We start from the raw sequence: 27,975 nt of genomic DNA, 5'->3' as shown, positions 1-27,975 counted from the left end.
ACACCAAAGGCAACAGAAAAGACAGCACAGATGGCCAGCTGCCCTTCCGGGCCAGGCCCCTGCGGGGCACTTCTGGCTCTGCGGGTCGTACTCCTGCAGGTGCTGAGTGGGCAGAGAGCTGGGCTGAAACGGTCGCAGCCACACACGGGGGGCAAGTCGCAGCTGCCCACAGGCCACGGAGGGAGACATCTGAACATCCCAGCAAACAAGGAACATGGAAAAGGTTAAAAGCATCCCCCAAGAAAATATTTTGACAAAATAAATATTTTAACCTATAATCAGGTATAATTAGTGCTTATGAGGAATCCCGGCAATAATTTAGAGTAATTAAACATGTAGTGTATCTGTGATCTGCTTAGCACTGCGGAGGGCCCGGCGGCTTGTGAGGGTCCAGCTGTCCTGCCTCGCCAAGGGAGGGATGCTGTGCGCCCCACCCTGGTCTCCCCCGTCAGAAGCGGGGGGCATTGTGTTTGCTTCTCTCAGGCTCTCAAGCACAGGCAGGGCAGGTGAGGGCCACCAGGTCCCGGCAGCCAGGCTGTACCCATGACCGCCGGGGGCAGCTCTTGACACGCGAACTGGGATCAAGACTGGCTTTGCTGGGTAGCCCGAGGCTTCCGGCACCCCAAGTCCTCTCTTCTTCCCCACTCCTGTCCCTTCTGCTCTTTCCCGTTCACCCCTGTGGAAACAAGCTAGGAGGTGGGCTCTGGCTGGCTAGCTGATAGAAGTGGCCCTGGTCCTTAGGCCATCAATCCCTTGAGACAGTGCCCAGTGACTGGGGCCACTGCGGCCACCTGCACCCTCCTGGCCCCCAGCTGCCATCACAGGTCTGGGCAGAGGGGTGTGGCAGGGTAGGGGTGTGGCACTACCAGAGAGAGTGAGGCTGGGCCATGTTGGCCATGCGAGGAACAGCATCCTCCCCCACCCTGGCAGTGGGAAGGAGTGACTGGCAGCACGGGCTGGGAGCCTGAGGTTGACGTGACCGGGTCGAGGTGCCAGCAGGGCAGGGAGTCTGACTCGGCATGCTGCATGGGCACAGGTGACGTGGCTGCGCGGTCAGGTGGGACTGCAGTTTTGCTCTTCTGGACCGTGGCGGAGTGGGAGAGGGTAAGGACCTCCAAGTGTGGCTGGGGTGCATTGTCTAGTCTGTTGCCGGTCTCTGGAGCCACAGGTGCCCCCTGCAGGCTCCGTGCCCTCCCCCTGCAGACGGCTGCAGTCAGGTGCTGCGTGGCCACCACTGCCGGTTCTGGAGCAGAGTGAAATGTGGGAACGAGGGGGGGAGCCCTTCCCCCAGGACCTTCTAAAGTGCTGAGCTTGCCAAGCGCCCCAAGGGGACAGGCAAGCCAAAGACGGGGAGGCAGATGGCGCCTGTCTGGGCGGCTGGTCCCTGCCCTCCCAGATATGGAAGAAAGAGGGGAGAGGGATGCCACAGGGAGGGAGACCATCCCTCCTAGGTGGACATGGGCCAAGGGGGCCAGGGGAAGAGGGAGAGAGCCAGACCTCTAGTTCTGGGGCTGCGGTCCCCTCCATCACCCCCTCCCCCCCACACACACCCAGAGAAAGAAGATACCAAAAGCTGTTCCTGACCAGGGGAGGCCTGGGTGCAAACACAGTGGTGTTCCCATGGAGACGCAGGTGTGCAGGTGGGCGTGGCCACTGCCTGGGTCTCCCAGGGGCATGGGCGGGGGAGGGGGAGGCACACTGCACCCCGGCTCACAGGGCGAAGAGGGCGTCCTCTGAGCGCTCCGGCTTCTTCCGGCCAGAGGGGTGGCCAGCTGCTGGGGCGGGGGCCTCCGACGGGGGTGAGGGCAGGTCGGGAACCATCTCTGCGGCCTTGGCTCGCTCTTCAAGGAATTTATCGAACTCTGCAACGGCAACCGGGGCAGCAGTGGGGGACCCCCTTCCTGCCCTTTCCAGGGCCGGCCTGGTGATAGGCGTTTCTGGGTCCTCGCTGCCTGGGACCAGCCTCGGGGCCACCTCTGCATGCCACCTGCAGGGCAGCAGGAAGCCCCAGGGGCTGGGGGGACTGCACACTAGTGCCTGGCTCTATGGCCTGTCCCCGTAAAGGGGGAATGAGAAAAATGACAATGGTCCAGCACCAGCCCAGGGTCTGGCATCCTAGCCCTGGGCAGGGGGTACTCCGTGGGACTGTGGCCACACCCTAGGTAGCCTGTCCTCAGGTCTGGTGGGGGAGCCTGGTCCTACCTTCGCTCGTGACGCCCTCCTCCAGGTCATCGCCCTTCTGTGGGAGAAGCAGAAGAGTGGAAGGGACAGCGTCAGGGCTGGTTCCAGCTGCCCCTCCTGGGGGCCCACCCATGGGTGTCTGAGTTACCCAGCCCACAGCAGCCTGACAAAACTCCCCATAGTTCTGTCCTAGATTTTTACTTTCGAAAATAGTGAAATCTATTCTTCTTAGGGAATTTTTGTTTTAAAAAGTTGAAACAAAAAAGAAAAAAAAAAAACAAACCCTGAAACAATAACTAAGAAAAAAAGAGACACTTAAACAGGTACTAGTTTTCAGAACACTGAAAGGACAAGAAAGGTAGAAAAAAAAAATCCAGAAAGCCAGTGGGGCTGGTGCTGTGGCCTGGGACATGGAGGGCTTGAGGCCCCACCCTGCCCTGGCCTCACTCTGTGCTCCGGGGAGAAGCCGAGGAGCACCCCGACACCCAACCCCCCGCTGCCCGCAGCCCCTGCGGGACTCCAGGGCAACCCTGGGAACTTGCAGCAGGCGTCAGGGCGCAGGCCCCGCTTCCTCCCTGCCCTGTCCTATCATCGCGCTGGAGCCACGGGGAGACTCCGCCTATTCTTTAAAAAAAAGAAAGAAATCAGAGTCTCAAACTTGATTTTGTTTTGGAGAAGGCTGGCTGGAGCCCGCAGTCTGCAGGTCCAGGAGGGGACCCAACGGGCACCTGGCTTTCTCCCTGTGTCTTCCAGGGAGGGAGACAGGGACCGGTGCCCCATCCCCTCCGCGGACCCTGCCCTGTGTCTGGGGTTCTCAGCAAGACAAAAGTATCCGCGCCGCCACCGGGAGGAGGAGGGGCAGGGGCAGCGAGAACAAGCAGACACCCAGCACGTCTCTCACCACTGGGGGGGAAAAAAAAAATGAAATGACAAGCAAAACAAAACAGAAAAAAATGCAAAACATGCACACTCAAAACAGTCCCTCCTCTGCCCCCAAAGAAACCACAGCCCTCCCTACCCAAGCACACACAGGGACACACGACTGCTGAGGGGCGTGTTGGGTGGTGTCTGGTGGGGACCGCTTGGCGGGGGACCCCCGTGTGTGCGCGCCGGGCCAGGTGCGCGCCGTGGTGGGCTGGCGGCTGCCGAGGCCCTGCCTGCCCCCCACGGGCCTCCCCTCTCCGCACTCCCCTCCGAGGTCCCCTGCTGGTTGTCCCCCACCGAGGAGTCTGGTCCCGCCCAGGAAAGAGAAAAGTCGCATCTCACCAGGTCGGTCCTGAGCCACACCTCAATGTCGTCCATGACAGAGGGCTGCGCCACGGGGATCTATGGGGGCGGCAAGCAGCGGGGTGGGGAGTGGGCCGGCAGCCCCACACAGCCAGGCGAGAGGAAGACAGAACACCGGAACAAAGAAAATCGTCAAAAGCAACCCCCAAAATCAAACCAAAATGTAACACACGGCCAAACACGCAGCTGGCGCGGGCACACGGAATGGCAGGGGAGGAAGCGGGGGGGGGGGGGGCAGGCGGCCGCGGGGGTGCGGTTATGGGGAAGGGGAGGCGAGGGGGAGGCGGCGGCGGCGGCAGGATGTGTTCTTGACATGGACAACTTTTTGACTACGTCTGGCCCTCGTGTCGGCACGGGGTCTCCGGGTGAGGGATGCAGAGTGCCCCTTCTGGTCGGGGGTGGGGGCACCAGAACAGTGAAGGGCACCAGTGCCTGCGGCAGGGAGCCCAGCACCCTGCTGCTGGTGTCACGCGGTGGGGGGAGCAGGGCCGGGTAGGTGGAGCCCAGGCACAGGTGCCTCTGCAGGCCGGGGCACCAGCGAGCTGGCTGGTTGGGCACCCTGGGCACAGCAGGGAGCCTGGGGGAGGTATCAGCGGGCACACAGCTACAAGGAAGGTCTTTCATCTCCCCTGCCTGTGCCTCCTTAGGGGACGCAGAGAGCGTCCCTTCCTTCCCAGTGGGACTTTAGTGTCACCCCACCCCACTCCACAGACCGCCAAATCAAAGTCAGCTGAGGAGGAGTGGCAGTCGGGTCCACCGGGCCCCAGGGAGGCCGGCGAGCTGAGGTGGGGGCTTCCTGGGTGCTGTCCCCCCAATGCCTAAGCCATCTGTGCCAATGGCCTCCGTGTGGACGAGCTGATCAAACACTAAACTAAGCAGAGTCCCATGAGTGAAGGCAGCAGTGGCTTCCCGCCTGGGGAATGAGCTGGCAGCCCCTGACTTGGCAGTGTCACCTGCCACCTTGCCTACCCCTGGGTCCGAGGGGCCCTGTCACTCCTAGAAAAAGGGGGAAAAAAAATTGGCTCTGGGTTAGGCTGTGTCGGAGCCTGGTTTTACCCCCGTATCGAGATCTAGAGGAAGAATATGAAAGCCCGGGGACAGGATTGCATCAGCTGTTCTCAACTTCAAAAACAACCACAATGACCGACAGAGAATTCCCACCTGACCCCTGCTGCCCACGGCGGGTTTGGGGGTGGAGCAGGGAGTTGGTCGCCTTCCTGTCCCGCAACCCTGTGACTCACTGGGGAGACTGAAGAGGCTGTGGGGGCGTGCCTGTCGCCCTGACATGCAGCAAGGCTCTGGGAACACGGGTGTCCCCCTCCGAGAAAGTCAGCCACCTCTCCAAGGAGCAAACGAGGCCTGTGCTGGCGGCACGCGAGCGCGCGCGCGCACGCACACACACACACACCCCTTCTGCCACCTGCCTGGCTTTGTTCAGTGCTCACGGTGAGGCTGAAGCTTGCATTAAAAGCCAAATAAATCAATAAAGAGCCACGAAGAATCCTTGGCTCCGACCTTCTCGTTTCCCTTTCTGGAGGCAGGAGGGTGGGTGGGAGGGGAAGGTCTGTGAGGGGCTTCCATCCCCCCACCCAGAGCTGGCATGTTCAGAAAATAGAGCCGTCTGAGGGGCCACCCCCCTGCTCACTCACAAAAGCTGTTCCACAGAGCCTGGAGCCCTGAGAATACTTTTCATCCCCTCTCCCCAAATCTTCAGGAAACCCTAGGGATTCAGGTGGAGAGGTGGGAGCAGGCGACAGACTTAGGCAACAGCCGGGTGTTGGTCTCCCCACCCACTGAGATAACATGATTGCAAGGGCTGGCTTGCAACACTCTGCTGGCGTGGAATGGCTGTGCATCCGGCTGAATGACTGGAACTTACTCTCCCTTCGGCAAAGGGGGGGGGTGTGATGAGGAGGCTGGGGCCGTGGATACCCCCCCACCCCTGGACCATCTCATAAAGAGGTGGGCTTTCAGCTGATGGTGGTGAGAGTCTGGGAGGTTTCTAGGAAGGGCGTGGCCGTCACACCACCTAAGGGCACCCCTATGACCCCCTGCTGCGCAAAAGTAACTAGCAGAAACTGGGATGGAGCAAGGGGACCCCATGCTGGGCCACTGGGATGGGGCAAGGCATTGGGACTGCTCCATGGCTTTGGACAATTCAGCCCCCTGCCCAACTCCCAGTGAGACTCCCCCCAGGGTGCAGTGAGGCATGGGGCACTGGAACTGCCCATGGCTTTGGACAATTCAGCCCCTTGCCCAACCCCCAGTGAGACTCCCCCCGGGGTACAGTGAGGCATGGGGCACTGGGACTGCCCATGGCTTTGGACAATTCAGCCCCCTGCCCAGCCCCCAGTGAGACTCCCTGGGGGGCAGTGAGGCATGGGGAGATTGCTTCCTCAGAGGAGGGACCTTAGCACCCTCTCCAGTCTCAAAGGGAGAAGGAGGCAGAGGAGAAAATATAACAGAAGCCAGTAGGGGACTGCCCTCCCAGGGGGAAGAACACCTCTTGAAGTAATCAAAGACTGGTGAGAAGGGTGGGCCCTGGGCTCCAATCTGAGCGGGGAAGGGAAAGCCAGTTACTGACCCTCTGTCTTGAAGAGGAAGGGCCTTGGGGGTCTCTGGGCTGCCCACCCCACCCCCAAGCCGGGCTTCAGCAGTGGGCAAGCTTCTTTAGTGGTGAACCTCAATCCTTGCTTGTGCTTATTCTTGCACCTTGCAGGCCGGAAGCAACAGCCAGGGAGCAGAGAGCAAGAGCCCAAGGCTGCAGGCTTCCCAAGCTGTTCACTGCTGCCCCTAGCCTGGACAGACCTTCTCCCCGACAGCTCCTCCCACTCCCTGCCCCAGGGTACAGGCAACTCCAGTGCCAGAAACTGGTGCCCTGTGTGTGGGGGGGAAATCAGGTAGGGGTTCCCTGGCACACCCCTATCATCAGCGCCATGGCCCGAGCCCACAGGGCCCCAGGGGCTCACATACCCCACATACCCCTGGCACACCCCACCTCGTGGCCCAAGCCCACAGGAAGTATACCTACCTGATTCCCGAAGCAACAGGTGCACTTCCTGTCACTTTAGGGGAAGGGGGAGGGAGGAGGTGTTTCTTTGCGATACACAAACATTTAGAAGCCTTAGGTCTCATCTAACAGCACAAAAAGTTTCCAAGTAAAGAATCTGTCCTTGGCAAGTGGAGAGAGACTCGAGGTTTCTGTACACTACGGGGGGGAAGGCGGAGCGACGAACAGGACAAACAGGATGCTGTCGGGAACTGGGAGAGACGCAGGAGCTGGCGGGGTACTGGGTTAGCTGTTAGTTGGGAAGCTGGAGATGGGGCTTCTACGTGGGGACAGGCAGCAGGTGAGGGCGGGGCAGGCAGCCTGTGTGGGCAGAGACAGGTGCCACTGCCAGCTGCCAAGGCCACACTCGGGGTGGTTGGCTTGGGCAGTCTCCCTCCTTTTGATTTATTTTGTGTAGGATGAGCGGGTACAAGGGCAGCCGTGGGCTGGATTGCACACAAGTGGGCTGCAGCTTCGCAGACCCAGGAGTGGCAGCGAGCCAGCCCGTGTCTCCAAGAAAGGCTCTGGGGTCAGGGCTGGGGCAGGGACAGGCTCCTTCTGCCCACAGCTGCTGTGCACGGCCTCTTGGCCAAGTCTCAGCTGCGGCCCCTCCCACCGCAGGGAGCTGGGTGCTTCTACATGGCCCCAGTTCCTCCTGGCCAGGCAGGTGGACATGCTGGCCCATGTGGACACTCTGCTGTGATGCACTAGGTCCAGGGTCTCCCCCAAACCCGACAGGCAGGAAAGACTTCATATCTGCACCCAGGTCTCTGAGAACCATACTTGGCCTGGCTCCTTTTGGGGAGCCTTGGCTGATACACACAGTGGTATCATGAGAGCCCATCCGAGCCCAGGACCACTGAGTCCCAAGGCGCTGGGCTAGCGGGCTGTCTCTGGCCGAACATCCTAGAAACAAATGAATATGGCCAAGGGCTGCAGAGATGGCAAGAGAGGGGCTTCCGTTATTCCTGCTTTTGCCTCATACTATGAAGACCACAGGGCGTGGACCTCAGCAGGAAACCAGAGAAAAAAAGGGTTTCTGGGACTGGAGGTGGTTATATGAGACAGGAGGCCTGCCAGGCCAGAGCGGGCCTCATCCTGTCTGACCACAAGGCTGGCTGACAGCTGGTGAGGGGAGGGCGGCAGCTGTTAAGGCAGGGGGAGGACCGGGGCTTGCTCCTCACCATTCCTTGGGTCAGAAGCCAGCTGTCTATGGGCTCGGGGGCAAGTTCCCCACTTTCCCCTCTCTGCTGGGCCAAGGACAGAGAAGTCCCAGCAGGAAAAGTCACAGCAAGACCCAGGAGGAAGGAGTCGGGAAACAGAAACAAATTCACAGTTCAGAATCCATGGCTTGTGGAGGCAGGCGAGGTTACCCAACGCCCCCGCCCCCAGACCTGGCCCCCAACCTCAGCCTGTTCTTGCCTGCCTGCCCGCAAGAGGTAAGGAAAGTGTAGTCACCCCAACAATAGGGCACCGCATATAGGGGAACTACTTGATCTCTCCCTTCCTATGGTCTTAGGCCCCCTACTGGGGACGTGGGACGAGGTGTCCCCGCGAGCTGATCCAAGCCAAACGCCCAGGGTGTGAAAGATAAGCAGTCACCCACATCTCCTGCATTTGGCCCGAGGCCTGGGCACTGATAAGTATGGGCTAGTGTGGCAAGGTACCTGCTGGCACGGTGCCAGTAAAGGGGGCAGCAGGGCGAGGTTGGCCTGGTTTAGGGATGGGCCTGTTCCAAGCCAGGCCAGGGTCAACAGGAGGAGGAGACGGCTGTGTCAGGCGGTGTGCTGCCAGGCCCCAGCTCGCCTCTCTAATGCCCTGATGTGTTAGGCCGTATGTGCGTGTGCATGTGCGGGGTGTACACTTTAGCTAACACTGCAGCGGCATAGATTTCGGGTGTCCCAGCTGCCTGGGATGCTGAAAATTCACAATTTCAATGGAGGTGCCAAGGGGAGCATGGCTGGCCTCCCCTGCTATGGCCACGCCCTCTCCTGCAGACCTGGCAAAGCTTTGCAGGTCCGCTTACCACCCGACCTGTACAGCAATCTGGCCTCCCTTGGTACCTGCCCATGCCTGGGGTGGGGGGCGGCAGCTGTAGTGGGGAAGGAGACCTCATCTTTGCTCACAGGAGAGCTTGGGCTCCACTGGCCATCTGCTGACGTGGTGCCCCTCGGCCTGTCTCCCATCTCTTGCAGCTGTGTTTGCCCTGGGGGACCATGGGACTGTCCCCTCCAAGTTGGGGGATGAAGACCCCCCACGGGACACTTGCAAGAGGGGCAAGGGAGATACCCCAGTCAGGGTTTTTTTTTTTTTTAAAGCAAACTATTGCTGACTTCCCCTCCAGAAGGCTCCAGGGAGGGGAGTTGGGACACAAGACGTACCACTTCAGGGTTCTGTTTCTGGCTGTCGAGCATGGAAGTGAGGCCTCTGTTGGCCTGGGTGTCCTCGTAGGTGACCCTGGAATCCAAGCAACAGAGGCAATTAGTCCTTCCTGGTGGTCAGGGGAGGTCCGGGGTGGCAGCCAGTGCTGGCTCCCTGTCTCAGCCCCTTCCTCATTTGGTCACTGGGAAGAAACCTCTGCTGTGACCTGGGCACTGGGCTGAGGCTCAGGCTGGGGCCTGTGCTGGCTTGCTGCAGCCGAGACCAGCATACTGAGGCCTGGCAGAGGCTCAGCCCCTGGCCTCCCCAGGCCTGGGAGGCTGTGGGCCTCTAGTCCTGAGTAGCAACCCTGGACATACGTGGGACTGGCAGTGTGGCATAGCGGCTAAAGGCACCGCATGCAGTGTCGGCAACCCATATGGGCGCTGGCTTGAATCCTGGCTGCTACATTTCCCATCCATCCATCTCCCTGCTAGCAGGGCGGGCGAGTGGCCTAGGCTCCCCAGAGGAGGGGCTGGGGAGCAGGGCACACAGCAGCGGCATAGGACAAGCCAGGAGGGGCTCCTCCGCTCCCTGATTGCTGTGCTGGGCGGGCCTGGGACCTCCCGCCTCAAGAAGCTGTGTGCAGGGCTGAAGCTGGTGCCGTCCCCATGCAGGAACCAGTGTGGCGTGGCCTGGTCAGGGATGCTGTCAGGGAAGCCTGCCCTGCCCACTTCTCTGGCTGCTGAGGGCCCATCCCTGGCCCATGCACTGGGCTGCTGCTCCTGCTGCCAGCTCCCTGCATGCGCCTGGGCAGGGCGAAGCAGGGAACACAGAAGTCACGCTGCAGTAACTCCAAGGGCACTGCACGGGAGCGGGAGTGGCAGCTGGCATCCATGCCAGATCTGGGTGTTTCGCACCGCGCCCAGCACTCAGGCGCTGTGGAGTAAAGGCCTCTCTGTGCTGGGTCTATGCCCAGGCTTGGGGTCCACCCTCATTTCCAAGAGAGCCCTGTCATGGACGCACGCGCGGACACACACACACACACACACACACACACACACACACACACACGCACGTACGTCTTACGTGGCTCGGCCAAGGAGCTCCCTCTGGTCTGAGCGAACATGTCGAAGCCATCGCGGGGGCTGCCCTGCTGCAGGGTGCTGAGGGTGCCGCTGACACTCTGGGTGCCCAGATCTGCAGCCACAGCACAGAGGAGAGGTGGGCAGTAGGCTGTGTGGCCTGCAGCTCCCAGGGTCAGGCCTGTCCCTGGGGGAGCTTCCAGGGGAGGTGGGGCCAAGGCCTGGAGCACCAGACATTTCCCAGCATGACCCCTTTTCTTCTCAGGGTGCCCCTCATTAACCTACACCCCAGCCCTGTGTGATGGCCTGGCCTGGCCAGGCCGTTTAATCTAGTCATTCTTTCATAGGCACCCACGAAGTCCAAGGGTATGGCTGCTGGGGCCCAGCATGCATCTGTGGGGTGGAGGATGGCAGAGGCCTAGGTAGGGGAAAACCTGGGGGCAGGGGTAGCCTGGGGGGGCACGGGGTAGATGGAGACAATTGACAATTCTCCATGGAGGGGTGGTAGACTCTGACGGGTGTATGTGTGCGCATGCACACATTAGGCAGGGCAGCACCAAGGTGCTGCAGCTTAGGATGGCAACCAGCAGGCCCCTCACACAACCTCAGACTGCTGACATGAGGGGGCATGGACGGAGACGAAGGAAAGAAAAGAGAGTGGTGAGATGGGGCCGCGCCCTGTGTGCCACCTCTGGTCCTGTTAACAGGAGGAGCTGTGCTTTCAGCAGTGTGGAACGCTCCAGCTGGAAGCGAGCAGGATACTCGCTCTGTGGCAGGAATCCACCCCCAGGTCGTTGGGACCTGCCGTGGTCTCTGGGCCCAAGCAGCACAGCGGCAGGAGCTCAAAGGGGGCACTGGGCCTTCTGTGGGGTCCTCCCATCAAGAGAGACAAGTGAGTGGTGTGCAGAGGAGGCAGATGGCAGGAAAGGTCCCCCCCGCGAGCCTCCCCAGGAGGCACTCACCCAGACCAGCAAGCTGGGAGGAGAGGGATGCTGCGGGTGTCGAGCTGCCCACCATGGGGCTGACCACGGCGGGAGACCCGGGGCCCAGGTCTATTAAGTTGTCCTCGGTCACCTCGTTCAGCACCTGTGACAACAACAGCATGAGCCTAAGCTCTCGAGCTGAGGATCCAGGCAGGGGCACGGGGGACCCTGCTGGGGCCGCCACGCACGCCTGTCAGTGCCCTGGCCACTTCCGCCCTTAGGGCAGCTGTGACGCTTCGCTCGTCTACACCAGCAGCCAGAGTTTGGGCTGCTGCTACCCAGAGATGCGAGGTGGGATGCCCGGCCACAGAGGCGCCTTCCCCTGGAGGCACACTTACCCCATTGCTGGCCTTCTGAACTGACCGGCCGGACCTGTACCGTTCAAACCTAGGGGGCGGGGGAGAGAAGGCAGAAGTAATGAGACAGGGTTGCCCAGGCCATGTTCCCAAGGCTGGACACGCCTCCCAGGAGCAGAGCCCCAAGAAGGGGTCCCCCACCCCATCTGGGAGGATGGGCATCTAAACTCTGCATTCCTGGAGTTCCTTGAACTGGCACTAAGGAGGAAGGTAGTGTTGGCCAGCACACCGTGGAAGTGACTAGAAGCATCCAGAGCCTCCAGCTCAGGGTGCTGCTGCTCCTGCAGCCCCCGATGGGGAAGCTGTGTCAGCTGTCAGGGTACCCACAAGGCCTGGCAGAGTCAAGCTTGGGAGAAACTGGCCGGCTCCATGGCGGACGGAAAGCCTGAGGTGGGCAGAGGTGTGGGGAGAGCCAGGTGCATCTCAATGTCGCATCTCAAAAGCCCCAAATGCCACAAGTGAGGAAAGCCCAGGAGAGGCTTCCACAGGGGGCACTGTGCCCTGGTGACCTCTACCTCACAAGGGCTGGCAAAGAGCCTGGGCACAAGGGAGTCCCCGTAGGGACAATCAGGCTGTCCAGTGAGCTTGGAGGAAGACTGTGTGTGTGTGTGGCTTTTACAACAGCAGTTGAGAGTGAGGATAAGAATATATATGTTAAATATATAACATTACATATATGTTGTATATATAAACCGATATCTTTCAATTTAAAAGGCAGATATACAGATGTTTCATCCTACTGATTCACTCCCCAGATGTCCACAATGGTTGGGGCTGGGCTAGACCGGAGCGTCACTGGAGTCTCCCACTTGGGCGGCAGGGGCCCAAGCACTTGGGTTATCCTCTGCTGCTTTCCCAGGTGCTAAGAAGGGAGGCAGATGGAAAATGGAGCAGCTAGGGCTCAAACCAGAGCCCAGAGGGGATGCTGGTGCCACAGGCAGACGATTGTGCTGGCCCTGGATGGTGGGAATATTAATGGTGGGTTTCAGCAAAGGTGTGGTGACCATAGCGGCAAGTCAGGGCTGCTTGGGCCCAGCTTAACTCTGTACACTCTTTGTGCAAATGCGCCTGTGAGTTCCTGCTCACTTGCTCCAACAGGAGCTTGACCCAGGCTCAACAAGGGCAGGGAAGCCTGTGTGCCCCCTGCCAGAGTGCCCGGGTGTGAGTTCCCGCTTGGGCTCTAGACTCTAGCTTCCTGCTAACGCAGACCTGGGGAGACATGTGGTGTTGACTCAAGGAACTCCTGCCACCTAAGGGTGGAGCAGATTTCCAGCCCCTAGTCACTGTGGGTGTACAGGGAGTGAACCAGCAGATGGCAGCCCTGCCCGCTGTCTGGGTCTGTCTGTCTGTTTCTGTCAAAACAACAACAATAATAACAACAACTTCCCAAGCCCTCAACCTTAAATCCAATCCCTTCAGGAGGCTGGGATTGTGGGATGGTGAGGGAGCCTCCCTGATTGACCCTGTTCTCCTGCTGCCCTTGGGGAGAGGGCAGGTGTGGACACACTCACATTGCCCCCATCAGATGGGCAGCTGGCCATGGTTGGGTTGAGCCAAGGTCCGGGGTCATGACAGCCGTGACAGGGACGCCTCGCTCACTGGGCTCACTGGGCCCTTGCCTCCGGCAGGCCAAGACTGATTTCCACAGTGAAGGGGTGGTCAGGGAAGGGTAAGGCTGACCTGATTGGTCAAGGTCCTGACCCTGGGCCAATGCAGACAGCCCCGGGTGCAGCCATCAGAGTGAGAGGAGGGAACTGTGCCTGCTGCTGAACCACCTCTTAACCTAAGTCTGGGGCGGAACACTGGTTGGGGACCCCTTTGGGATTGCCTGACTGTATCCTGGCAGCTCCCCTTTCCGTCTGATGCCCTGCTCACGCCCCTGGAAACAGCAGGTGACAGCTCAAGTGCTTGAGTCCCTCTCACCCACATGAAAGACCAGGATGGAGTTCAAGGCCCTTAGCTTGCTGCAAGGAGGGGAATAGGACATGAACCAACAAATGAACATCTCTGCCTTTCAGATCAAAAAAATCACTGAAGGATGCTCTTTTCAAAGAGCTGTTTTACTGATGTCTTTATTCTCCCAGGTGCAACAGCAGGGAGCTGCCTTGGGAATGGGGCAGCAGGGACTCAAACCCTGCAGGCAGCCAGTGCTTATGTAGGACTGTGGTAGGGGCCAGCTCCCATGTATCAAGCTTGAAGAAAAACCAAACCAAACAAAAACACAGCAACAACCCACTAGGCCTAAATCGGATGTTTCAGATTCTAGTAGGCGTGCGAGAGGCATTTGGAAAAGGCAAAAGTTGTCTGGGTTCCGGCAGCACAGCAGGATGTAGCTGCCCCAGAGCTGCGGGGCGGAGAACCAGCAGCCGCCCACACGCCCAGACACGCTGACATTGACAGAGAGAATTGCATTTCTCTGTTTTCTAAAGTGGGGAAGAGAAAATCCTTTGGCATCCTGGAGCTTCTCCCATTTGCACCCTTCTCCAAATCAACAGAGCCTACCTAACCCTCATCCTCTCCTCACAGCTTGCTTCCAGGAGGGCCAGAGGCAGCTCACCGGGGCAGGTGGGGAGGTGCGGGGGAGCACACGGCACCTCCCACCAGCATTTCCCACCTCCGGTCTGCACCCGTCGTAACCTCGGTTTAGGAAACCCCCAGGCCGAGGGTGCGCAGGCGCGTGGGGGCGGGGCGGGGCCCACCTCTCATATCGCAGGAAGACGTTGTTGAGGTCGTCGTTGACGTGCAGCAGCTCCTCTGTGACCTCCTCGTTGGACACGCGGGAGATGAGCTCCACAACGCGCTGCTGCATGGCGCGGCAGGTCCTGTTCAGCTCCTGCGGGGGGACACATCCCAACTGCCTGCAGGGCCCGCGTGCGCTGACTCTGCAAAGTCCCCCAGGGGCGCACAGCTTGTTCACGAAAACCGGACGTGCATGGAATGCCAAGTGCCAGGGCCCTGCTCGCCACTGCCTCCGGCGCCTCCTGCCCCAGGAAACTAGATCGCTGGTGTGGAGAGCCACCCGAGTCCCCTCCCGTGCAGAACGCGGGATATGGCACAGATTATTATCACAGGTTTGTGAAAACATACTTGCCTGGGCCTTGTCATCTTGCAGGCCCTCTTTTCTGTGGCCATGGATGGCCTGCGGCCTGCATCCTCTCTCTGGGTGTTACAGGGGGACCCTTCTTGGCCACTGTGCAGCGTTGGGCTGTGGCCTCCCTTTTGCTAGCTGACCCAGAGCAGCCATGAACATCTGTGCGCACGCACACACGCCTGCACTTCCCCAGGAGAGCTTCCTCACAGGTGAAATAACGGGGTGCAAGGGTTCAGACACGTAGACTTGCAGCTGGCCATGTGGCCATGGAGCGTCTGCCCCCACATCAGAGCCTCCTGCCCTTATGGCCAACAGGAGCCCCCGTGCAGCACAGAGGCCAGGATGCTGTCCGCAGCCGGGCCACAGAGCGGAGTTCACAAACCCCTCACACCACATGGTCAGACTCACTCTGGAGGGCAGAGAGGATGCCTCAGGACCCATGTTAGACACAGGAGACTCCCATGGGTGCTCCGAGCAGGGAGACGACTTCTCTTGTCAATGCAGGCAGCGTCAGGGCTGAGGCCAGCTCCTGCAGGGAGGGCCGGGACACCTGCCCGGCTAGCCGGCAGCTCCACATTGGCAGCAATGGTGCCCTTGACCTTGGTCCACTCTGGTGGAGCCCTGGCACAGCCAGACTGCTGCTCTCTGGGCAGGCAGACTCCATGGCTACCCAACTCCTGGCTCTCCTGGGACTCCCGGCCCAGGTTCTGGAGAAGGCAAGGGGCTTTGAGTGAACATGGCTCACAGTGTCTCTCTCTCCCTCTCTATGCTCTCCAGGAGCAGCTGGGGACAGCCGTCCAGCAGGTCCCAGAGGTGCGGGGGGGCTGGGGGGAGGTAGAGGCCAGGCTGGGGCCCTAACGTAGGGGAGGGACTGGGAGGCGCGCTCCGCCCAGTTGGAGGACGTCAGCCGTCTTCCCAGCACTGCACACTCCAATGTTGGGGGACTCTCCTTCATCTGCAATCTGCTGCCGCTCTTTCAAGGCCTTCCCCCTGGGCCCTGTCTACACAGGCACCAACGTGGGTCCGCCATGGACACTCACAGCTCAGCGAGTGGGACAGTTCTGGCCCGCAGACAAACCGGCAACACCATGCAAGGCACAGCCCTGAGGCTTTTCTCTTGAGAGACGCTGCGGAGTAGGTTGGCCCCTGCCAGTGCCACGTGGAATGTTACGTTAGAAAGACCCACGGTGATGGACGGTGAGGACTCCAATAGCCAGGGCTGCGGGGAGCACGCCCCGAGGGCTGTGATGGAACACAGGCAGTGTGACCTTGGCCCAAGGTCTCTCCCTCATTTGGAGGGTACACTCGAGGGAGTGCTACTCGGGGAGGGCAGAATGGAGAAGAGCGAGTGCTCAAGCCATGGCACAGGTGTGGGTAGGCTGGCATGAGATAGATGTGGACACCCCAGCTACAGGACAGGTGCGGGGCTGGGCGGCCCGGGGCCGAGGCTGACCTCTCTGCAGGAGTCACAGTATATTGTCCCTTGCCAGGCCCTCTGCACCTTCTGCAATGCAGGTGTCTGTGGGCAATTTTGTAGAGGCAGGCAGAAGGGTCTCGACAGCAGCACACCCAGCAGAAGCAGCTCAGGGAGCCATGGGCTGGCACCAAGCACTGGCAGCTTGAGGCTTGGTGGCCACACATCAGCAGCAGGCACAGGACCTGCCAGTTGGGATGGGGAGAGAGGGCAAGGCCTGGGCCCACACTGTGCACTGTCCAAGAGAGCAGGTGACCTGAGGCACGTGCTATGCTGCTCAAGTATCCCTGAGAAATCTCACTCTGTCGGCAGGATCCCTGTATCCTTTCCCGTCAAAAGAGGAAAAGAAAAACCCCTCCTGTTCTTAGGGACTCAGGATGGGCGGAGCAGTTGAAGCCCTGCTCGGCATGCCAGGATCCTGTCTCACCCACAGTGTCCGATCCGGTCCCGGCTCGGTTTCTGATTCAATTCTTGGGCCCTGGGGGCAGGGCCGGCCAAGCTGCTGTATAGGGTGCTGGCAGCCCATAGCCCAGTGCCTGGCTTGAGCCCCACATACCCTTTTCAGCTTCCTCTGGCTTCCTGATGTGCTCAGCAGGCTGCAGGTACTGGCCCAAGCGCCGGGTTGCAGTGCAGTTCCTGACTTGAGCTTGGCCCAGCCCCGGCTGTTGTAGGTTCTGGAGGAGTGACTCAGCAGATGGAAGACTGATTCTCTCTCTCTCTAGTTTCCCCCTTTTGTATCACTCTAATTTTCAAATAACTACTTTCTAAAAAAATATTTATTTGGGCCTGGTGCAATAGCGTAATGGTTAAAGTCCTCGCCTTGCACGTGCCGGGATCCCATATGGGCACCTGTTCTAGTCCCAGCGGCCCCACTTCCCATCCAGCTTCCTGCTTGTGGCCTGGGAGAGCAGTTGAAGACGGCCCAAAGCCTTGGGACCCTGCACCTGTGTGGGAGACCTGGAAGAGCTCCTGGTTCCTGGCTTCAGATTGGCACAGATCCAGCCATTGCGGCCACTTGAGGGGTGAACCATCAGATGGAATATCATCTTCTCTGTCTCTCCTCCTCTCTGTATACCTGACTTTGCAATAAAAAAATAAAACAAATATATATATATATTTTTAAATATTTATTTATTTTTATTGGAAAGGCAGGTATACAGAGAAGAGGAGAGACAGAGAGGAAGATCTTCCGTCTGTTGATCCACTCTCAAAGTGACCACAATTGCGCCGATCCAAAACCAGGAAGCCAAGAACTTCCTCCAGGTCTCCCACACGGGTGCAGGGTCCCAAGGCTTTCCCAGGCCACAGGTAGGGAGCTGGATGGGAAGTGGAGCAGCTGGGACATGAATCAGCACCCATATGGGATCTTGGCGCGTTCGAGGGCAGGACTTTAGCCACTAGGCCACTGTGCCAGGCCCTCAAATAACTACATTAATAAAATATTTTACTCTTGCTTCTTCTTTTAAAAAAGATTTATTTATTTTTATTGGAAAGGTAGATACACAGAGAGGAGGGAGAGACAGACTGGAAGATCTTCCCTCTGATGACTCACTCCCCAGGTGGAGGCATTAGCTGGAGTTAAGGATGACCCAAGGCCTTGGGCCCCTGTATACATGTAGGAGACCTGGAAGCAGCTCTGGACTCCTGGCCTTGGAATAATCTGACTCCAGCTGTTGTGGCCTCTTGGGAGAGTCAATCAGTGGATGGAAGATCTGTCTCCTGTCTGTAACTCTGCCTTTCGAATAAATAAAGTAAATATTAAGGGCCTGGCGGTGTGGCCAGCTGAAGTCTGTGCCTTGAACACGCACCAGGATCCCATATGGGCGCCAGTTCTAATTCCACTTCCCATCTAGCTCCCTGCCTGTGGCCTGGGAAAGCAGTCGAGGACGGCCCGAAGCTTTGGGACCCTGCACCTGTGTGGGAGACCTGGAGGAGGTTCCTGGCTCCTGGCTTCGGATTGGCACAGCACCGGCCATTGCGGCTCACTTGGGGAGTGAACCATCAGATGGAAGATCTTCCTCTCGGTCTGTCCCTCCTTCTCTCTGTAAATTTGCCTTTCCAATACAAATACATAAAAAACTAGTGAAGATAAAGTTCCAAAAGCTATACAGAGAAGAGTTCCAAAAAGTATACAGAGAAGAGTATATCTGACTTTGTAATGAAAATAAAAATAAATCTTAAAAAAAAAAAAAAACCCTTAGAGACGCAGGTGAGAGACAGATGAGAATCTAAGGTCTCTCTCTGCCCGTGCTGTGAGCTGGCTGCCTGTGCCCACAGCCTCATGCTCCTGCCCACTCCACTGCACTGACGCACACAGTGTCACTGGCATCAGGGCCTGAGCCTCCAGGTGGGTCAGCTCACACTCCGCCAGTGGGACAGCTTAGTCCACCTTCACCCTCCTTCCTGGCCTGTGACCCTCAATGGAGGCGGACAAGAGCCAGTGACCAGGGCCAAAGCCGACTCCCAGTTGTCCTGGTTGAAATGAAACATGAGCAGTGACCTAACATTTGCTACTGGAAGGCATGATGTGCACCATGGCCATGTAACAAAGAGCATCCTGGCACTACTGGATCAATTACGAGTTAATGTTTGAGGAGTCAGCACCATGGCACAGCAGGGTAAGCCAGGGTCCCGTATGGGTGTAGCTTCTCGTCCTGTCTGCTCCATTTCTGATCCAGCTCCCTGGTCATGGTCTGAGAAAGCAGTGGGGATGGCTCAAGTCCTTGGGCCCCCTGCACTCGTGTGGGAGACCTGAAAGAGGCTGCTGGCTTTGGGTCAGCTGAGTTGCAGCCACGGTGGCCACTTGTGGAATGAACCAGCTGATGGAAGATCTTCCTCTCTCTCTGTCCCTCCTTCTCTCTGTAAATCTGCCTTTCCAATACAAATACATAAAAAAACTAGTGAAGATAAAGTTCCAAAAGCTAACCTGGGAGAAGTATAAAGTATTGGGTGACAAGGATCAGGCTCTCCAGGGGCCGGTGCTGTGACCCATTCGGGACTCCTGCGTCCCTGTGGAGTGAATGGTAGGTTCAAGTCCTCCCTCTGTTCCTTGCTCCAGCTCCCCGCTAATGCACAGATCCTGGCCCCTAGGTTCCTGCCATCCTGGATGGAGACCCTGGCTACTGGCACTGGTCCTGACCCAACCCTGGCTGCTGTGGGCATCTGGGGGAGTGAAAAAGCCCAAGGAAGATCTCTCTCCAGACTTAAACTTGTGTCTGCAACTCCAGGGTGACATTGATGCCACCAGGCCCCCAAGGGAGGCATGGAGGGCTGTGACTTGCCTGACATCCCCCCGCTTCCCTGCTTCTGTGCTGTAGGCCAGGAGGTGTATCGAGTCATCTATAAGCCCCACTGCCTCCCCATGCTGCTCCCCCAAATCCAAATCCAAGTCCAATCCATCTGGTTTGGAAAACACAGTGCTGCCGTGGGCCGCCAGCAACAGCTCGCTTCTGGGGACGTGAGCAGAAGGCAGGCCGGGGGGGCAATGCTGGAGGTGCTGAGCAGAACCTGAGTTGGACCAGCTCCCTGGAGGTCTCCCCCCACCTCCTAGAGTGAGAGAGGTAATGCATGTGGTGGCTATTCTAGGAACGCAGCCTCCACGGGGCTCCAGCTGTGAGCTGACCGCCATTCTGTCTCCTCCCCAGCAACTGGCAACCGGGAGGGAACAGCTGCTGCGGGCAGGGACGTCTGGGGTGGCAGCCCTTGGCTAGCAGGCTGAGCCCGGCACTGCTTCACCCAGAGCACCAGGGCTGCCCTGCTGATGGATGGGGTGGGGACTGTCCCCAGGATGTCTTGGGATGCCAGCATTTTTTTCCTAGCAGACTAGAGCACTTTCCTGCAGGGGGTAAAGTGGGGATTTTGGAACTAACTGTTGGGAGGAGGCAAAGGAAGGGAGGTAGCAGGGAGGGCCGAGGTGGCTGGCTGCCAGTGAGGCAGACTAAGTCCCCATCCATCCCCCAGATGCCCGGAGTCGCTGCCCCTTTGCTGCTCCATTTCTAAGATAGCAGCGAAGGCTGTTGAGCTTGGAGCAGGACCAAGACGGAGGGAAAGGAAACGTCACGGGAAGCAGCCTATTTTTGAAAACTGTGAGCTGACGCCAGGAGATTAGCTTCTGTTTGTCTTGGCTGATGGGCTTGTTTGAAAAAAAAAAAAAAACCCACAAAACAAAACAACAAAAAAAAAAAAGCTCCCAAAAACCAGTTACACACACACAAAGGATCCTGCAGTCTGGGCAGGCTCCGGTCTCTGCAAGCACCTTGCACCCTCCTGCTGCTGGGAGCACAGCTCTGGCCAACAGGGATCCCACTGCCCTGAGAGTCCAGGCCTCAGCTGAGCCTCTGGGGGGATGCTTGACATAGCCCCTCCTGCAGGTGGGAACCGGGGCCAGGGCGGAGGCAGCAGTGTGGAGGCAGCAGTGTGGAGGCGGAGGCTGGGTCGGGGTTCCTCGTTCTGGCTTTGGGAGCGGTGTGATCCCACACTTCCCAGTCTCCTGCCCTAAGCTGGGGCCCCAGATCTTGTCTCTTAGGACCCTGAAGACTTGTGCTTTGTCCCCACCCACAAGTGCTGCTGGCTTTGGTGGGTGGAATGGGGCGCTCCCCAGAAGCAGCGTGGGGCTGGGCTGTGGGCAGGACTTCCAGAGCTCATCTCCGATGGCTCAGGGTGGGGCGGGGCGAGACAGGTGACTGAGATGGAAATGGCAGCAGTTGGGGCAGGAGGGCCCTCCTGCCCCCCACTTCAAGGATCTAGCACTTGAAGCTCTTGGCAGCCTCACGCCAGCCTTCCAGAAGCTTGCTGTTTCTGAAGGCAACGCTGCTGCCACCTGCTCCAGGCTAGTGCAACACAGGTGTGTTCTGGCAAACAGGGCTGGGGGTAGGGGCTCCCGAAGCCCGATAGTGAGGCCCCAGCCTGCTCCTGCCCCTCGGGCTATTGCACCCCCGTTCAAGTACTGCTCCCAGTCCTGGTTCTGCTGCCGAATCCAGCTGCCTGCTGACATAAACCCTGATACTGACCCAAGTACTGGGCCCCTGCCGTTCACATGAGAGATCTGGGAATGGCGTGGGCATTTGGGGGAGTGACCCAGGTGGAAGATCCCTGCCTTTCAAATAAAATCAAAGGGTTGCTAGCACTGTGGAGTAGTGGGTCAAACTACCCACCTGTGATCCCAGCATCCTATAAGGGTGCCAGTTCAAGTCCTGGCTACTCTATTCAGTGGAGGATAGCCCAACTGCTTGGGTCCCTCCACCTGCATGGGAGACCTGCAAGAGGTTCCTAGCTCCCGGCTTTGGACTGCCCGAGCTCTGGCTGTTGAGGCCTTAAGGGGAGGGAACCAGCGGATACAAGATCTTTGTCTCTCCTCTGTCTGAACTCTGCCTTTCAAATAGAAGTCAATAAAAAAAATTTTTAAGATTTATTTATTATTTTTATTGCAAAGGCAGATATACAGAGAGGAGGAGAGACAGAGAGGAAGATCTTCCATCTGGTGGTTCACTCCCCAAGCAGACACTACGGCTGGAGCCGAGCCAATGCGAAGCCAGGAGCCAGGAGCTTCTTCCAGGTCTCCCACACAGGTGCAGGGTCCCAAGGCTTTGGGCCGTCCTCGACTGCTTTCCCAGGCCACAGGCAGGGAGCTGGATGAGAAGCGGAGCTGCCGGGATTAGAACTGTGCCATTATGGGATCCTGGCGCGCGTAAGGCGAGGACTTGAGCCACTTACACTATCGTGTCGGGCCCAGAAATAAATAATTTTTTTTAAGCCAACAGTAATTATCTGTGGATTCTTGGACTAAAGTACTCTGTACTTGTCCTCTGTACTTTTCATTTGGTGGGTGTGCATTCTATAACTGCATTCAGAATCAGGAAAAAAACGTAAGCAAGGCGAATGAGAAAGAACTGCTCCACCAGCCTCTGACCAACCTCAGGCCAGCCTGGAGAACATGACAGCCCCGTTCTGCAGGACGGCGTCCCCCTGCTCACCTGCAGCAACTCCAGATCAGAGGAGTCCTCCTGCCCGGGGACCATTTCTGTCAGCATCTCAGACATGACTTTGGTGTTTCCGCGGACGACATCCAGCTCGCTTCGCAGTCTGGCAATCTGGGAGTGGGGTGGAACGGAGTGAGGGAAGGGAGGTGGGGAGGGAGTAGTCAGGCAGCTGACACCCAGGCTCTCAAGTGGTTGCCCACCTGGGGCTGGGCCCCTCCTGTCCATGGCCAGGCGAGACCTGGGTGCCCACTCCGAGTCTGCATTGTGCAGAGAGGGAGTGGCCTTCAACCTCAGCTCTTGCACGTGACCTAGAATAGGAACCTGACCTCTGTTGGGAGTGTGTGCAGCTGCTCCTGAACCCCCAAGGGTGCACGCAGGTGCCCTGAGGGCCTTCAGACTGGCTCCATGAACCCTGCTCCAGAGACTGTGGAAATCTAAACCCAGTGAGAGGCCAGCCAGGTGTAGCAAGGAGAGACACAACAGGGCCAGGGGCAGCGCTCCTCCCCGTACACTGCCTCTCTGCAACCCAGCCCTTCTCGCATGGCCCTGGGAGGGACTCCAAGCTTTCCCATGCTGCAGCAAGGGACTCCTGCACTTTAGAACAGCTCCTTCATCCCTCCTGACTCCCCTCTCCCCCTTGAAGACCTTCCCTGCCCATGCTGCCCTGGTTCCAAGGCTCAGCCACATGAGACCAGCGCATGCTGGGAAGATGGTGACAACCCTGAGACTCTGCTTGGGGGACTGTGTTCCTCCTCAGTGAAGACCTGCCCCTGCCCTGGTACCCTCCCCACAACCCCAAGGTGCAAGGGTCCCTTCCCCGTTGCCATGGCCACCAACGCAGCAAAGCAGGGCCTCCCCTGTCTTGTCAGATACCCAGCTCCTCAGGGCTGGCACTCAGCTAGGGACAGGGATCTCTCCTGCTGGCTGCTGGCTGTGCCCTGGAGCTGAGGAAAGGCTGCTGGCTGGGAAGGCCCAGGCACATTGGAGGGAGTGAGCAAGTAGGCTCTGGTGACCTCCTAGGTGCGCGTCTGCTTTCTATTTTGGCTGATGTGGTGCTGGGAGAGCCTTTGCCCATGGTACCGACAGTGAGGTGGTCCAGGGATCCAGGGGGTGTCCGACTGTCACCATGTATGAGGCCTTGGAACAGGAAACAGGGACCTGCTGGGGGAAGGAAGGCCTAGGGCCATGTGGGTAACACTGACCCAGCTCACAGGACCTCCTCCTCCTGCCCCTCAGGCCTTCAGCTGCCCCAGCAGACAGTGGGGGAGGTATTGGAGCCGAAAGCATCACTATGAGAGCAGCTGGTGGCCCCATGTGGCTTCACCATGCTGCCCACCCAGTTCCAGGGATGAGGGCAGGGGCCCGGCACTGGCACAGCATCGGGGCCGCCTACATGAACTCGCCAGGGCTCTGTTTCCCGGAGGACGCTGCAGGCCACCTGGGTTCTGGTGCTGTTACTTGCAGCCCACAGGCAGTGACCCGCCCACCGGGGTGCTGGTGACATCACTCGCAGCCCACAGGCAGTGATGACCTGCTGCCCACCAGCCAACCCCAGAGGTGCTGAATGCTGAGTCCCGCCTGAGGCTGCCTTAGCTGGCTGGACCAAACCATCTGGTGGGGTCTCAGAGAGCCTGTGGGGCTGGACCTTCCCCACCTGCGAGGGGAGCAGACTGTGTTTTAAAAGTCCGCCTGAATCTCCAACTTTCTGGATTTCTCTACAGGTCAGTCTTCATAATCCATCCTTAGTGTGATCCAGTTAAAATGGCCTTAGCCAATCAGGGTGTGGCACAGGGGAGGGAGGGCAGGCTGGTGGCGTCCTAGATAAAGCAGGCAGTGTCCCCGGGCACAGGGCCTCACCTAACCACACAGCCCCACTTTTGTTCTGGGGATCCCCAGGGACCCTCAGCTCCTGGGCCTGCTTCCAGGCCCAGCACTGAGTAGGCAGTGTGGGAGATGGGATGGTGGGAGGGCCTGGTCCCCTGTCCCCCTCCTCCCTCCACTCACCTCACCCTTTCCACCCCGGACAGCAGGGGCAGAGCGTGGCCCCACAGCTCGTGCAAGTACCTGTTCCGAATTGGCCGTGATGGGGCCTGTGACACTCAGGGCTGGGGCCTGCAGCGCCGAGTAGGGAGCGGGAGGTGGCGCCGAGTAGGAGACGCTGCCAGACCTCTGCTGGGACTGGGACCTGGGCATGCTTGTGGCTGGATCCACTTCGGGGACACTCTGCCTCAATGACAACAACAATAGAAAGACCCTGTGTTGGCCAGCTTGCCAGGGCTGCCTCGGTGGCTAGCCAGGAGGCTCAAGGTCCTCTCTGGGCCCAATCGTCCCACTCTCACAGTAGGGCCACCGAGTGTCCCACCTCCCCCCTCATAGGAGCGTATGACAGACAACTGTTTCAAAGATGCCTGGGGGGAGACCAGGCTGGGGCTGGTATTCAGTTTTGTTCATTGCCAGCCCTTAACATACAGTCCGATCACAGCTGGGCTGTGAGAGACAGCAATGATACAATTTCCCTACCATCATGGGACGGCCAGCCTGGCTCTGTGTCCTTCTTAGAGGAATGGGATGGGCCAAGTGGTGAGCGGGGTCAGTAAGCAGGCTTTGGGAGGTTCAGTGTCCGGGACCCCCTCCCTCAGGGTCATCCTGGACAGCCTGGATTGACAAGGGGACCCCCGCAAGGACTGTGCTGCTCGAGGGCCCCGGTCTAAAGACAGCAGAGCAGGCAGCCGGAAGTCAGAATGCCCCTGCACAGTCCCTGGAACTTTCCTGGCCTTAAACAGTGCCAATGACCCACACAGGCTGCCCAACAACCACCTCCTCTCCCTCCCTGCCCCACTCAGCCCCCTCTGGGATACTCTTCCACAGTCATATGAAAAGCGGGGGGGTGGGAGGGGGCACACTGCTGCCACTTAATCACCAGTCAACCAGCTGTCACACGCCTGCACTCCCCTTGTTATTAAAACGAAATGCCCTCTGGGGCCTTCTTCCGTGCGGCTGCGGTGCTCCAGGGTGCGCGAGATGAGAAGCCGGAGAGCAGACACACGGCGCGGCAGCGACTCAAGGTTCGCCTGCGCCTTCTGGGAAAGGCTGCCTGGCCGCTTACCCGCTGCGGTGTGTGTATGGGAGACAGCGCGTCCAGGTCGGCCATGGGGAAGTCGACCCCTTTCCTCTTGAGTTCCTCATAGATGTGTACCACGCCGGTGAGGTCAGGGCTGCTGCGGAAGGCGTCGGCCCACGCCTGCCAAGGGCAAGGGCAAGGCCGCCCTGATGAGGACTGCTCCCCCAGGGCAAAGTGGGGCAGCAACCCCCACCTGCCCCCAGCCCAACCCCACCCCTGCCGTCGGCCCCGTCCCAGCCCCACGGGACCAGCATCTTTCCAAAAACCCAATGCCCCCCTGGCAAAGCTAATGGCAACAGCGGCCCCTCCATGACAGGGCTGGTGAGTCTGGCTCTCCAGCTGTGCGGCTGAGTGTGAAGGAAAACGTGAAAGTGGACGTAGCGTATGTTTCCTCAGCAGGCAGAGCAAGTCGGAAGGTAGATCAGATGCCCTCGTGGCTGTGTTGCCCAGCCTTGCCCAGCCTTGCCCAGCCTTGCCCAGTTCAGAAGCTGCCTTCAGCTCAGAGGCGGGCCCACCCCAAGGGTGCTGCTTCTCCCATCCTGTCCTCCTGCCTGCTGCCCGTGCCCGACAGAGGGCACAGCTACGAGATTTCCTGAAAACAGTGCGAACGATGGACCAAATGTTCCAAAGGTCTCTCCAGTCAGGAAACTCATGAAATACACTGTTCTTTGGAAGTTAAAGATTGTATCAAGAAAAAAAGAAAAAAAAAAAAGAAGCCTAATGTTGTGGCACAGTGGCTTAAGCCACCATCGCCTGAAGCCACCATCGCCTGACACGGGGCAACAGTCTGAGTCCCAGCTGCTCCATTTCCAACCAGCTCCCTGGGAAAAGCAGCCCTGGATGGTGCAAGTCCTTGGGTGCCTGCACACACACCTGGGAAGACCTGGATGCAGATCCTGCCTCTTGGCTTGGATTGGGCCTAGCCCCAGCTATTGTGAACAGCTGGGGAGTAAACAAGTAAGATGACACATCGCCTTTCAAATTAATAGATCTTATTAAAAAAAGATTTTTTTTTTTTTTTAAAGGCAGAGTTACAGAGAGAAGGAAAGACAAAGAGGAAGATCTTCCATCTGCTGGTTCACTCTCCAAATGGCCGCAACAGCTGGAGCTGAGCCAATGTAAAGATAGGAACCAGGAGCTTTTCCAAGTCTCCCTCGCAGGTGCAGCGTTCCAAGGCTTTGGGCCATCTGCTGATTTCTCAGGCCACAAGCAGGGAGCTGGATCGCCTGTGGAGCAGCTGGGTCACAAACCGGCACCCATTGGGGATGTTGCCCAGGTGACACTTAGCCTACCATACCATAGCACTGCCCAAAGATAAATCTTGTTTTTTTTTTTTGTTTTTTTTTTTAAAGCATATCTGAAGGAAGGGCTCCCTGGAAGCATTGCTCAGCATCTCCCGTGCCATTTGACCCTGAGCTCACCCTATGTTTGTGCCCAGAGGAGGGGCAGCCTGAAGCACTTGTTTGTGGCTCTGTCACCAAGTCTGCTGTCAGCCCAGCATTTGAGTGCGTGACTCCAGCCAAGCTTAGGAGCCCATCCCCCAGCAGTCACAGAAACAAGCTCCTCAAGGAGGTCAACAGGAGAGGCCTGTCACCCAGAGCCTTCAGGTGGCCCCCTCCCAGCCCCCACTGCCTTCATTTGCATGCTAGGGTGAGAGGTGGTAGGGCTGCCTGTCTGGGACTCTGAATGAGTCTGCAGAGGGGGAGGCCCAGCCCTAGGGAGGGCCCCAGAGTTCAGTCCCTCCCCTAATCTAACCCCCCCCCCCCCAATTAAGCATCCAGCTGAGTCCTGGCTCCAGCTTCCAAATGCCCTAGCATCTCACTTGGTGTCTAAAGTTTAGGGTGTCAGAAATCACTTTCACAGCCTCCTGGGTTGGGTAGGCTGGGAGTAAACAGAGGTGCAAAGCTGCAGGGCCCCTTGCCGCTGCCCTGGGCCCATCCCTGCCAGCTAGTGCTACAGAGCCACGGCCATTCTCTCACATCCCCTTCCGGCTACGATCACCTAGGGTGCCCAGTCACCATGGCCTGTACCATGGGACAAGGATGAAAACACGCACGCACACACACTGGTAGCCAGGTCGGGCTGATGAGATTCTGCCCCAGCTTTGGGAGGGCCGAGTGGCAGGTGGACGCGGGTCCAGGGCATGGGGCGGAGACACAGCAGCTGGTGCTGTGAGAGGCACAGACACCAGGGTGTGGAAGGTGTATTCTGTCCCTGCCCTGGTGGCCTGGGGGCAGCCAGAAGGCTCCACCTGGTTCTGGCAAGCTCCATCTTTGCCCGGGCATCTGCCATATTGGCCCACAAACCCCCTTCAGACCTGGCAGGGCTGCCCCCACCACGGCCGCTAGCGTAGCACATGTTGCCAGCAGCGGTCTCCACCGAGCCAGACTCTGATGCCAATGGGGGAATGAATGTGAGTGGCAGGCTGGGGGGAGGGGGATGAGGGCAGCAGGAGCCTTTAAAGAAATAATCCCATGTGAAAACACATAGCATATGGGCCGTTCCAGAAGAATCATGCCCTGCCCCCCTACCCACTGCTCCCCCTCCCCTCCCAACAACTGGGGCAGATGCCTCTTAGAAGGCCGCCGGGCAGCGCTTGTCGGTTTAAATGGAATTCGGTGCTCCTGGTTATTACACACACACGCTTGCTTTCCTACACGGGAGAGCAAAGACCAGCTGGCTGCTGAGGCTGTCACAGACTAAAGCGACAGTGTGACACACGTAGGGTCCCTGGGGGCTGAGCTAGCACAGAAATCTCCCTGGGGTGAGGCTGGGGGTGGTAGAACTGGGTGGGAGGGGCAGGGTCGGGGTGTCTGCTCAGTCAGGCTGGCCCAGCTGTCCCCTGGCCCATGAGCTGGACAGGGAAACGACCAAGAGGTCACCCGTGTCACAGGATGCCACACGCCTCAACAGTTCCCTCTTTTCCTGCCTGTGCTCGCCAGGAGGAGACTCTAACGAGGAGAATAAAGGCCAGAGAGACCAGCTGGTGCTGGCCGCCAGGACACAGCCCCA

The 27,975-nt window shown here is 58.7% G+C and overlaps 1 protein-coding gene across 9 annotated transcripts in view; it reads right to left on the bottom strand.

Annotated features, from left to right (window-relative positions):
• Window positions 1-265: 265 nt before the first annotated feature.
• Window positions 266-27,975, bottom strand: part of TOM1L2 (target of myb1 like 2 membrane trafficking protein) — a 103,523-nt gene continuing 75,813 nt past the window's right edge. For 2 of the 9 annotated variants that reach the window (XM_040974518.1, XM_040974522.1), the window contains 11 exons: window positions 24,949-25,083; window positions 23,907-24,065; window positions 21,837-21,953; window positions 13,999-14,132; window positions 11,282-11,330; window positions 10,923-11,046; window positions 9,958-10,075; window positions 8,899-8,974; window positions 3,448-3,507; window positions 2,203-2,239; window positions 266-1,862 (listed from right to left, as the gene is read on the bottom strand). In XM_040974518.1, coding sequence (XP_040830452.1) covers window positions 1,711-1,862; window positions 2,203-2,239; window positions 3,448-3,507; window positions 8,899-8,974; window positions 9,958-10,075; window positions 10,923-11,046; window positions 11,282-11,330; window positions 13,999-14,132; window positions 21,837-21,953; window positions 23,907-24,065; window positions 24,949-25,083 — 1,161 coding nt within the window. In that variant the 3' untranslated portion in view covers window positions 266-1,710. Of the gene's footprint in view, window positions 1,863-2,202; window positions 2,240-3,447; window positions 3,508-7,701; window positions 7,792-8,898; window positions 8,975-9,957; window positions 10,076-10,922; window positions 11,047-11,281; window positions 11,331-13,998; window positions 14,133-21,836; window positions 21,954-23,906; window positions 24,066-24,948; window positions 25,084-27,975 lie in introns of all 9 variants that reach the window. The other 7 variants (XM_040974516.1, XM_040974520.1, XM_040974519.1 and 4 more) reach the window with 7 other exon arrangements.

This window comes from Ochotona curzoniae, unplaced genomic scaffold (assembly GCF_017591425.1).
Source record: "Ochotona curzoniae isolate NIBS_2020 unplaced genomic scaffold, NIBS_Ocur_1.0 contig_2456, whole genome shotgun sequence".
In the NCBI taxonomy this organism is placed as follows: Eukaryota; Metazoa; Chordata; class Mammalia; order Lagomorpha; family Ochotonidae; genus Ochotona; species Ochotona curzoniae.
The sequence above is the reverse complement of the archived record's forward strand: the minus strand, read 5'-3'. Positions and strand labels throughout refer to the sequence as shown.